This window comes from Boleophthalmus pectinirostris, unplaced genomic scaffold (genome assembly GCF_026225935.1).
Source record: "Boleophthalmus pectinirostris isolate CB_2022bp ecotype Guang Dong unplaced genomic scaffold, ASM2622593v1 HiC_scaffold_12, whole genome shotgun sequence".
NCBI lineage: Eukaryota > Metazoa > Chordata > Actinopteri > Gobiiformes > Gobiidae > Boleophthalmus > Boleophthalmus pectinirostris.
In genome coordinates, this window is record NW_026571018.1 from 36,780,745 (window position 1) to 36,793,202 (window position 12,458).

The 12,458-nt window shown below is 43.5% G+C and overlaps 1 protein-coding gene across 1 annotated transcript in view; it reads left to right on the top strand.

Annotated features, from left to right (window-relative positions):
- Positions 1 to 12,458, top strand: part of fstl4 (follistatin-like 4) — a 433,986-nt gene that overhangs the window by 236,468 nt on the left and 185,060 nt on the right. The window contains exon 4 of the mRNA XM_055148279.1: positions 10,878 to 11,086. Within this exon, the coding sequence (XP_055004254.1) occupies positions 10,878 to 11,086 (209 nt within the window). The remainder of the gene's footprint in view (positions 1 to 10,877; positions 11,087 to 12,458) is intronic.

A 12,458-nucleotide genomic window follows, 5' to 3' on the forward strand; every position in this document is an offset into this window, starting at 1 on the left:
CAAGACCGACACTTCTGCCTCTGATTTACCTGCCTGAAGGAGGAGAGACGGAGAGAGGGATGGAGGGAGGGATAAAAAAGAGAGGGAGGGAGGGAGGGAGGATAAGAAAAAAATAGAGAGGAGGGTAAAAAAAAAAGAGAGAGGGAAGAGAGGAAGAGGGAGTAAGAAAACCCTGTCCCTAACCCTAACCTAAAGAAAGGAAGAAGAGAAGAGAAAGAAGGAGGGAAGAGAGGGATAAGAAAGAGACTGAGAGAGGTACAGAGAGAGGAGGAGGGGGGGGGCATGAGAAAGAGAGAGAAGAAGGGAGAGGATAAGAACAAAAAAGAGAACGTGGTAAGAAAAAGAGAGACGAGACGGCGGGAGAGGTAAACAGAGGGAAGCGATGGAGGGAGCGGGGAGGATAAGAAAGAGGGAGCGGTAGAGAGAGAGGAAGGTATAAGAGAAGGAGGGAGAGGGGCATGAGAAAGAGAGAAGGAGGAAGAGGATAAGAAAAAAAAGACAGCGGGAATAAGAAAAAGAGCGACGGAGGGAGAATAACAAAACTAGAGAAAGGGAGAAGGGAAGAGAAGAGATGGAGGGAGGGAAGGAAGGAAGGAAGGAAGGAGGGAGAGATGGGATAAGACAAACAGATTCCCCTCCCTCTCTCTCTCTGTCTCTCTCTTTGTTGTTCTCCTCTCTTTCTCTCTCTTTATCTCTCTGTATTTTCCACATGAGGGTTGAACAAAGTAGACGTTACCTTAGGTGGATGTTCTCCTCTTCTCATTGGCTGAGGCAGATGTAGGTTGTTGTTCTGATTGGCTGAGGCTGTTGGTTGTCCTCCTGTGATTGGCCGAGGCGGGTGTGTGTTTTGTGATTGGCTGAAGCGGGTGTGTGTCCTGTGATTGGCTGAAGCGGGTGTGTGTTCTGTGATTGGCTGAAGCGGGTGTGTGTTTTGTGATTGGCTGAAGCGGGTGTGTGTCCTGTGATTGGCTGAAGCGGGTGTGTGTTCTGTGATTGGCTGAAGCGGGTGTGTGTTCTGTGATTGGACGAGGCGGGTGTGTGTTCTGTGATTGGCCGAGGCAGGTGTGTGTTCTGTGATTGGCTGAGGCTCTTGGTTGTCCTCCTGTTATTGGCCAAGGTGGGTGTGTGTCCTGTGATTGGCTGAGGCGGGTGTGTGTTCTATGATTGGTTGAGGCAGGTGTGTGTTCTGTGATTGGCCGAGGCGGGTGTGTGTTCTGTGATTGGTTGAGGCGGGTGTGTGTCCTGTGATTGGCCGAGGCGGGTGTGTGTTCTGTGATTGGCTGTGATTGGCGGGTGTGTGTTCTGTGATTGGCTGAGGCGGGTGTGTGTGTCTGTGATTGGTTGAGGCGGGTGTGTGTTCTGTGATTGGCTGAAGCGGTGTGTGTGTCTATGATTGGCGAGGCGGGTGTGTGTGTTCTGTGATTGGCTGAAGCGGGTGTGTGTTCTATGATTGGCCGAGGCGGTGTGTGTGTTCTGTGATTGGCTGAGGCAGGTGTGTGTTCTGTGATTGGCTGAAGCGGGTGTGTGTTCTGTGATTGGCCGAGGCGGGTGTGTGTTCTGTGATTGGCTGAATGCGGGTGTGTGTTCTGTGATTGGCTGAGGCGGACAGACAGGTTTGGGTCCATGTGTGCGCTGAGATAAGGCACAGACGACAGGAGCCAGGAGCCCAGAAACGCACCATCATCACAAACGTGAGCCTCTCCCAGACTGTGAATCAGCTCTGATACTCTGCAGAGCGCTGAGCTTTAAACAACCCGCTCCGTTTCACCAACCGCACACTTTTCATTTATTCCTCCACCACGTAAACACTCTGCTCTGACAGAAATGTGAGGAGCAATAAAGAATCATCTACTACACTTCCACCAAGAGCTGCAAAATCATTATGAATTTGGTCAATACTGAAATAACGATTATTCAGACCATTATGTTTTAGGTACATAATACATTTATTCAGCATTTCTTCTCCAAGTTGAAAATAAATATAGGCTACAAATATGAACTTTAGATCAGTTTTGTGATGTATAAAACATAAAATGAATATAAAATAATAATATAAGTCAACATGAAATAAGTCAGAAAAACATAAATGTACCAAAATAAACTATATATCTAGATGTTCTACAATCTCTGTATTTTTTAAAAAAATCTAATAAATATACTTATTTATATAAAAAAATCCAAAATACACTTTGGCTGCGTTCAGACTGCAGCCTGAAGTGACCCAAATCTATGTTCCTGTATCTGATCTTTTAATGACAGTCTGAACGACACAGATCCGATTTTTTCAAATGTGACTCAGGACACTTGGATATGTGCTCCTGAAACCGATACATATCTGATCTTTTGACATGTGACTTCAGTGTGAACGGCCAAAGTGCATTCATCCACCTACACGTTATCAACAAGACACAAACGTCACTATTCTGCGCTGAAGTAGGTGAAAATTGTTAATGAACTCCGTGTCACTGAAGTGAAGCACATCACCACTCACCACTCTTGGCTCCGTCTCCACATCCACACGTTCCTTTCAACGGACGTCGCTGCCGCTGTCCCACAAAACACCACGACCAAAAACCTCGTCCTTCTCCTTCTCAATCTCCTCCTTAAAACAAGTAAGTTGTTCATGTTCTGGCTCCGGTACGAGAGGAACTTTAAAATCGGAGCGGGACCAGAGCGGGACTGAGACCGAAACCAGTGGTCCGAGTGGTTCGGTGTCATCGTCTGCGCGCTGGTTCCGTGTGGGAAAAGCGAGAATGTTCTGTGGACTACAGGTCCAGACGGGCTGCTCCGGTCCTCCACGCTCAAGTTCCAGGGTGGTGCAAAGCATCAAACTGACGCTTTCACACCAACGAAAACAAACTGAACTAAGAGCTTTTGGTTCAAATGGACCAGGTCTGGGACCAGACTGGGACCAGACCGGAGGTTCAGAGCCCACGGCAGGGCTGGAGCTCGAAGCTGAGGCTCGGACCCCACGGAGGCTCAGAGTCAAAGCTTGGAGTCCGCCCTGGTCCCGGTCTGGTCCCGGACCTGGATCAGTCCTGGTTCAGTCTGTACGCGGTGCAAAAGTCCAGCATCGCAGTCACGGACGTCACGTAAACAGGAAACGGCCGTTATCCGTTTTTTCCATTCTTCACTTAAAGGTTGTATAGAGGATTTTTTAAGGGAAGAGAAATACAGACACAGTCCTTTTTCAAATGTTGTGCATGTGTGACACCACCTTCCTCCTCCACAGCTCCTCAGTAGAAACATCTCCTCCCGCCTCTTTACTCTAGAGTCACACTTGTTTACATCCAGTGCATGTTCAGAATTACTGTTGAAGTTTCCTGTCTAGAAATATTTTATCGACCAACGCGTCAGTTTTTAGACCCTTCGTCTGCTTCAGTCGCGCCATCACCTCAGTTTGTCTTCAGTCCTTTTCCTCCTCTCTTCTTCTTTCAGCGACCTCAAAAACCGACTTTTTTTTGCGGCGAACTGGTCGTGGATTCTCGTCCGCCGTCGCGACAAACTTTGTGCGAATTGTGAGGAAGCGACAGTTTGAAAAAGCCTCGAAGAACCGCTGCGTAAACCACGAAATCCCGTTAATTACACTAGAAACGTAGAGAGTTTGATTGACAACCTAACAGCCAATAGATAAAGAGGCAGCCTCGTTTTCTATTGGCTGATGTTTATCTGGCCTCAACACGTCCACAGTTGATAGATTTTCATTCTTTTTTTTTTTCTGGTCATCATAATTACAAAGCTGCTGCGTCTCTGTAATGGTATTTTAAACTTTCACTGACAATTTGAAACAAAAAAAAAAATCCTCCATACAACCTTTAAACACAAAACTGAAAAACTGAAAAAACTAATCGTTATCGTTTTTTCATTTTGGTTTTGGAGACAAATAACGAAGAAAGCAGTTGTTTTTTTCATTTTCTTATTTTTGAGTTTTATATTGAAAAATGAATGAACGAATGATACACGGATTTTTTAGTTCAGTAGAGATTTGCAATTCCAGAGCTGAAATGATCCAAATGATTCTAGTGAAGGAGTTTGCGAGAAAAACTCAGCGTAAATGTGCAGGTTTGTGCGTTAAACATGTGAATGAAACAAAACACAACTGCAGGTGTGTTTGGGATGAAGAACCAGTGTTAGAACGTGGATCAGACTCTTTAAGCTGCAGGTTTCTTGTCTCGGAGTTTGTGGAGGAGACTTCATTCGTCGTGCAGAACTCCCATCGTCCCAGTCGCGTCTGTGGAAACTCGAGCCACGGAAACTTTGGAGCACTGACCTGATAAAAGTGTAAAACGCTCTCTCTCTCTCTCATCCTCTCTTTCTCTAATCGTAATTCTCATCTCCTCTTTTTTCTCTCCCAGCTTTCATATTCTCCACTCTTTCTTTCTCTCTTTCATTCTCTCTTTCTCTAATCGTTTTCCTGTTCTACTCTCTCATCCCCTCTTTCTCTCCTATCATTTGTATTTTCCTCATTCTCTTTCATCACTCTCTTTCTCTTCTATCCTTCTTATTCTCCTCTCTCTCTCTCTCTCTCTTTCTCTCTTATCTTTTCATACCCCTCTTTCTCTCTCTCTCTCTCTTCTCAACCATTCTCTCCTCCCTTTCTTATTCTTCTCTTTCCTCTCTCATTCGCTCTTTATTATCTTTCTTATTCTCCTCTCTCTCATCCCCTCTTTCTCTCTTAGCTTTTGTATTTTCCCCTCTCTCTCTCTTCTTCACTCTCTTTCTCTCCTGTGGTTCTTATTCTCCACTCTCTCTCTCTCTCTCTCATCCCCTCTTTCTCTAATCGTTTTCTGTCTCATCTCCTCTTTTTCTCTCCCAGCTTTCATATTCTCCACTCTTTCTCTCTCTCTCTCTTTCATCACCCTCTTTCTCTCTTTCTTTCATATTATCCACTCTTTCTTTCTCTCTCTCTCTCTCTCATCCCCTCTTTCTCTCTTAGCTTTTGTATTTTCCCCTCTCTCTCTCTTTCATCACTCTCTTTCTCTCCTATGGTTCTTATTCTCCACTCTTTCTCTCTCTCCCTCTCATCCCCTCTTTCTCTCTTAGCTTTCGTATTCTCCTCTCTTTCTTTCATCATTCTCTTTCTCTTCTATCTTTCATATTCTCCACTCTCTCTCTATTTCTCTCACCCCCTTTCTTTCTTATCATTCTTATTCTGCACTCCTTCTCCCTCTCTCTCTCACCCATCCACTCTTTCTCTTTTTATCAACCTCTTTCTCTCCTATCATTCATATTCTCCACTCGTTCTCTATTTCTCTCTTCTCCTCTTTCTCTCATTTTCCTCATTCTACTCTCTCTCTTTCTCTCATCCCTTTTCTCTCCCAGATTTCGTATTCTCCTCTCTTTCTTTTATCATCCTCTTTCTGTTGTCATTTCTTGTTCTTATTCGCCTCTCTCTCTCTCTCTCTCTCTCTCTCTCTCACCTCCCCTCTTTCTCTCCTATCTTACTCTTTTTCTCATCCACTCTTTCTCTCATGTCTTTCATATTCTCCTTTCTCTCTCCTCCTGTCTTTCTCTCTTTTCTTATTCTCCACTCTTTCTCTCACCCCCCTTTCTCTCCTATAATTCTTATTCTGCACGCTTTCTCGCTCTCTCCCTCTTTCATCCCCTCTTTTCTCTTCTTCACTCTTTATTATCTTTCTTATTCTCCTCTCTCTCTCTCTCAGCCCTTCTTTTCCCCCATCCTTCTTATTTTTCTCTTCTCTCTCTCTGTCATCCACTTCCCCTTCTCCTCTCCTCCTCTCTTCTCTCCCTCTCTGCTCCTCTCCTCTCTTCCTCCCTCGTTCTGTCGTTCTCGCAGTGAGTTTGTGTATCTGTTGTGGACACTCGCTCACCGTACGGAACATTTGAGCTGGAAAATAAACGCTCCGCACCCCTGACCAGAACAATAACAGAAAGAGAGAGAGTCTGGAGAGAAAGAGATGGAGCGAGAGAGGAAGAGAGAGCCAGAAGAAAGGGAGAGAGAGAGAGAGAGAGAGAGAGGTGAAGGATGAAGCGTAAAAAGTATAAAACACACACATCGCTCTGAGTCGAGGCAAACGCTCAGCACAAAGAAAAGAGAGAAACAAACAGGAGAGAGGAAAGGGGGAGAGAGGGCAAAAACGAGTCACCGCGCTAAGTCACTGCCCCTTCAGAGCACTATCACGAGCATAAAGAAGTGGACTAAAGGAGTGTTTCGCTCCAGTCAAATGAAGCTCATCATCTCTACCAAAATAAGAGAGAGAGAGGTGACAGTTTTTCAATAGAAAGTGAACTGGAGCCGGAAAAGAGCGCCCATGCTCACTTCCTCAGACTTGAACTTTAACAGCCACATCAAATCAATCAACATCTCCTTTACACTATGCATCATCAATCTTACATCTAAAGTCAACTCAAAACATCTGCAGCCTTTTACCATCTAAAAAACATGTCAAAAATCAAAGGTTTACTGTCTAAATCAGACTTGGAGAAACTTATCCATGCGTTTGTCTCCAGTAGGTTAGATACTGTAATGTTCTGCTCACTGGTCTCTCCAAACGAGCTGTGAGACGCTGCAGAACATCCAGAACATCCAGAACATCCAGAACATCCAGAACATCCAGAACATCCAGAACGCTGCAGCTCGGGTCCTGACTCGAACTAGGAAGTACGAGCACATAAGTCCTGGTCTCAGGTCTCTGCACTGGCTCCTGTGGCTCAGAGACTTTAAAGCAGGACTGTCAAACTCATTTTGGTCCGGGGGTCGTATCCAACTGACTTTGATCCCAAAGTGTCCGGATCAGAAAACTCATGTCATATAAACCCCAAAAATAACAATAAGTTCAAATATTTGTGCAGAGAAACACAAATCTATTACAGAAATCTTTTTTAATTGATGAACTCTTTCTTTTACAAAATATTATAATATTATGAACAACCTGAAACTTTAAGAAAAATGTAATTTCAACACAAAGTTTTAACATGAACTTGTTTAACATTAACTTGTATAAATAGGAATAAGTCAATTTTTGTTGTAAAATCCTGCACTCGGCTCCACTTTTCTCATGTTGGACATTTTTCTGATGAGGGTGTCACGGTCAACAGTCAAAACGATCGTCCTTTAAGAGCGTTTGGAAAGAGACAAGTCTTCATTTGTGCTGCTCTGGTGGGAGGGGCCACGTACAGAGACGCTGGAGACGCTGCTGTGATAAACACCACAGAAAATTAACAAGATTTTAATAAAAAATAGAATTGAAATATTTTTGTAGAAAATCAGCCGAGGGTCAGATTAAAGGTCTTGCAGGGCCGGATCTGGACCCCGGGCCGCATGTTTGACACCTGTGCTTTAAAGCGTCTCTGTTTGTACAAGTGTCTCCATGGCCGAGCACCAAAGTCCATCTGTGACATGTTAGTGTCATATGAACATCTCACACTCTGAGGAGCTCAGGGACCAACTCCTGCTGGTGCCCAGAGTCACGACTAAACAAGGGGAGTCAGAGTTTCAGGTTCATGCAGCTAAAACCTGGAACAGTCTGAACATGTGAGACAGACTCTTCTGTGACGCTGTTTAAATCCAGACTCTAAACATTTCTGTTTAACTGTGCAAATAACTGAAAGGTTTTCATTCTGCACTCTTCTCTCCAATTTATGTCTCTCTTTTTTTAATTTTAATCTTCATGATTATTTATGTTTTGATTTGTTTTTATTATGATTTTAATGTATTTCTTATTCTGTAAAGCACTTTGAATTACTTTGTGTACGAATTGTGCTGTACAAATAAACTTGTCTTGCCTTCCTGTTTGGAACGTGCCGGTTCAGCTCTGCCCATTTCTACATACAGTCTTAGATCATAATACAGTCAGCGTGTTCATGAAAGTCCTGCTCACTGCATCAGGTTTGTGAAGTTGTAGTGTATAGTTTGGGTCATGCTTGTGCATATTTACTGAAAATGGGCCTGCAGGAACATAGTGACGTAGGCTTGTGGGCAGAGACTGTGAGTTTGAATAGGGAGAGATCACTAGATTACTCAAACATGCATGGATAGCGTCTAAAACCTCTTCAGTCATGTCTGGTGAGAGAACAGTGTTATAAGATGATAGAAAGCTCCAGAAAGTGGATTTTGCATAATGTGCCTTTAATGATTTCATACAGATTTAGGATGTCAGCTTTCTTCAACATAAAATATAACTTTTATTTCCTCTGCACCTTTCAGGAACTAAACCTCCAGAAATGACATGACTCTGACTGGAGACATTTGTGTCACACTGAGAGTGTGATCCTGCACAAACACAGTGAATAGCTCTCGTATCCAGCGCTGCAGGATTCACTCAGTGTGCACTGCTGTTGTCCCTGGATTAGGTCTCATTAATTAGAGCGTATAGAAAAGCCCAGGATACTGTGTACAAACACGTCTGATCCTTTAGAATGCAGCTCCTGAGCCCTCTTCAAAACACCAGCACACACTGTTATAGAAGCAAATGACACATCCAGTCTGTTTGCTCACTGTCACTGCTCAGGCTTTCACACACTTGACACACACCGGCTCTCCTCAAACGCCTGGAAAACCATATTTAAAGATGCACTATGGGAGTTTTCTGGACTTGTCTTCATGGAGATGTTAATATTCCACAGGGTGGCGCTGCTCTGGTTAAAAAAGGCTTTTGGGTTAAGTCCTGGACAGACTTGTTCTGCTCCCCTGAAGTGGGACCAAGTTGTTGTTTTGCAAGACTCAAGTAAATCTCAAGTCTTTGGCTTCAAGTCTGAGTCGAGTCCTGAGTCAGTGGTATAAAGGTACATTTGTTCCACAATGGCCCCCAAGTCCAAGTCAAGTCCAAGTCCTCTGCTTCAAGTGATTTCAAGTTTTTAAACTGAAGTACTGAATACATGTTGTATTTTTTTGCAATTTGTATACTTTTTAAACAGAACTGTACTACTTTAAAACATCTGAACCATGCCTTACATTTCACAGTACACACACAATATGTGTTACAATATGTTAGTGAGGATTGTGGAAATGCTCCATGACCAGAGCTTAATGTGAGTCATTACTAATAATGATGCGTAGAATTAAGATGCATGAGTTTAACAGTTCTTTCATCATGTTTTCTACACTGAAATAGATCACGGTTTATGTAGTTCTCTGCAGTTTAGCTGTTGCTGCATGAAAATAATGAATTTAAGCAAAGTGGCTTGTTATATAATTTACTGACTGTGCCAGTATTACTGTAAGACATCTGACCACACAGCATCACAGTACTTCAGTGTATATCCCTAGTGACAAAGGGACAAGTAAGGAGGTACATGTTTTTTGTTTTTTTTTTGTTTTTTTTTCAAGAATCATTAAATCATCTGAAGTCTTATGGCTCCAGTCCAGTCCAAACTCTTGAATCACTTTTATTAAGTCTCAAAACAGTCCAAGTCATGACATGCAACTCCCCACCTCTGCGGCTAACTGTAAGGATGGTTCAAACAGGGCCTGAGAGAGATCACTAGATTACTCAAACAGACATGATAACATCTAAAACCTCATCAGGCATGTTTTCGATGAGGGAACAATGAACAAATAACATGGTAGAAAGCCCCAAAAAGTTGACACTCCCTTCCACACCCTCCCATCCCTCAGTCCTACTCATAGAACTCGTTGGCCTGTAAGTTTGAGGTTTTCAGAGCTGTGCATTAGTGAATAAGCTTTACCACAAAAGGAACAATGAGAAGATGGAGTTATATAGTAGTATAAACTCATTAAGAATTTCATCGATTACGTTCATTTTAATCGACAAACTGAATGTATGTTTGTGTGTGTGTCGTGACTAAACAGGTGTGTACATGTGTCTCTGCATCAGAAGGAGCGAGACACAAACAGTGGGTCAGTCTGTAACGAACCGAAGCACAAATGTGGATTTAACGAGGATTTGTACAAGAAATTCCACACTTTCTGTTGCGTTGGGACAAGTGTGAGTCCATGTGCACAGTGTATAAAGCAGCACATATGTTTCTGTGTCCAGTGGGAAAAAGTTTTACCAGGTGAGAGTCGCTCAATGTGGATGACGAGGCCCCGCCCCCCTCCCCCCGTACGCTGTCCTGGTTTTGACAAACGCAAATCTGGTCACACTGACCTGTATTCACCTGAGTCATGTCTTTTAATCCAACAGAAATTGAACCACATCAGCGACACAAGAGCTGGAGTTTTATCTTCGCTGAGTTTATGCAAATTAGTGATGTGGTTTTAAGTTTTGTTTCTGTGAGATTTGAACAAAACTGAATTAAACACATTATAATGTCAAACGGGCTGATGTGGCTCTAGAGTCGTTACGGTTTATATGTCGTAAAGTTGAATTTATTTATGCAGATTAGTAGTGCAGATAGTAATAATAATGATGATCATTTTAATATAAAAACGTGAATGATTAATCGATAATGGATCGTTAATTCTTCCGACGATCGATTAAGAAAATTTCATCGAATGCCCATCCCTACAAGTGTTTCTACAGAGAAATGCCGAATCGTTTCTTCTGGTTTCAGTTTGCGGTTATGGCGTCATTTCGAGGATAACTGACCGTTCAAAAGACTATTTGTAGTGATGATCCGATGTGATTTAGCACCCACACTTGTATCCGATATTTGCTCTAATGTTGTGGACGATATTCGATATTTGCCTGTGAGAACCTGACTTAAGTTACGGTGGAGTTTACACATTTTCACTGTGTAAAAATAATTAAATGTAGAGCAGTGCAGAAAAAAAACTAAAAAACTTTATTGCCAAATATGGGCGACTTTTTCATATCAGACCAATACCGATATCTGAGTAAACCGTCCCTAATATTTAGTTTTGAATTGGTAATTACTATGGCAACAATCCGAACTTTTCACCGTTCTGAAGGCCTTGGATCGGACTCTCATGTTGTTTGTGTGTCTGTTTGTAGGAAACGCCTGCACCATGTCTGAGTACAACCGTCTGAAGAGCCTGCTCCTGGACCTGCAGCCCCCCGCGCAGAGCTCACAGCAGGGGGCGCCCGTGAGCTCCAAGGAGAGCCAGAGGGACATGGACCAGAAGAGGGCTCTGGTGGACGCCATGTTCAAATATCTAGACGCGAACCAAGACGGGCGCCTGGTTAGCGGCGAGCTGGAGAAGGTCAGTGAGTGTGTGTGTGTGTGTGTGTGTGTGTGTGTGTGTGTGTGTGTGTGTGTGTGTGTGTGTGTGTGTGTGTGTGTGTGTGTGTGGTCACGTGGAAAATAATCTTTTACTTTCACACTGAGCTGCAGCATATGCGTTTGTGCACCATCTGTAACACGTTTATTTCTCACAGTTTGAGACGTGTTGTACCACCAGAGCTGCGTTTTGTACTTCTGCAGTTTGAAGCCTGACGCCTCAGTTCAGCCAACTTCATCATGTCAAACGTCGGTCTGCCGTGTGGTCATTCCACACCAGCGCTCCGCAGCTGGATCAAGAAGTGAAAGTAAAAGTAAAAGTGAAAGTAAAAAATAAAAATAAAAGGGAAGGTGTGCACTGGCAGAGACACAGACATATTGGAGATGTGACACAGGCCGCGTTTAATTCCGAGTTAATTGTTCTGAATTAAATAGTTCGGAATGAAAATATTCTCCTTTGAGTTTTTACATGGAAATAATAATTCTGAATTGAGGTTTACATGGAAAACACGCTAATGCCGGGCGTACACTGTGCGATATTTTCGGTCGTGTCACTCAGCCCCAGCTTAAACTGTACGACCAAATCACAGGGTTTAAAAGTTCACAGCTCACGAATCATGTTCTCACACTGAACGAACCGATGCTCGGATGCGACTTGCCTGCTCACACTGTACGTTCACATAACGACCGGAGTTGTCAAAGTTGTTGTTCCGGAAGTAGAAAACCACGAAGAAGAAAACCACGGAATTAGAAAACCACAGATGTGCGGAGACACAATGCTGAGCCACTTCTGTGTCCGCGCATGCGCAGTCTGCCAGATTCTGGCAAATCGGCTCGTGGAACAACTTCAACAGAGCGAAATCCTCACGAGAGGCGACTGGATTTCAAACAAGTTTGATTTTCTTGCGACCTACGAATGTCGATCGGGAGCTGGTCGTGAGTCATTAATCGGTTCTCTTTACCCCATGTAAACTACACGAAGCACGACACACGATGAAGCTAAAACTCGGCCCGATCCCCAAAACAGTCGCACGAGCGAAAAATCGGCTCAAAAAGGGTCAAAAATCGCACAGTGTACAAGTGTACGCCGGCCTAAGGCTGCGTTCAGACTGCAGCCTGAAGTGACCCAAATCCGATTTTTTGGCTTCTATGTTCCTGTATCTGATCTTTTAATGTCAGTCTGAACCACACAGATCCGATTTTTTCAAATGTGACCCAGGACACTTGGATATGTGCTCCTGAAACTGATACATATCTGATCTTTTGACATGTGACTTCAGTGTGAACGGCCAAAGTGCATTCATCCACCTACACGTTATCAACAAGACACAAACGTCACTATTCTGCGCTGAAGT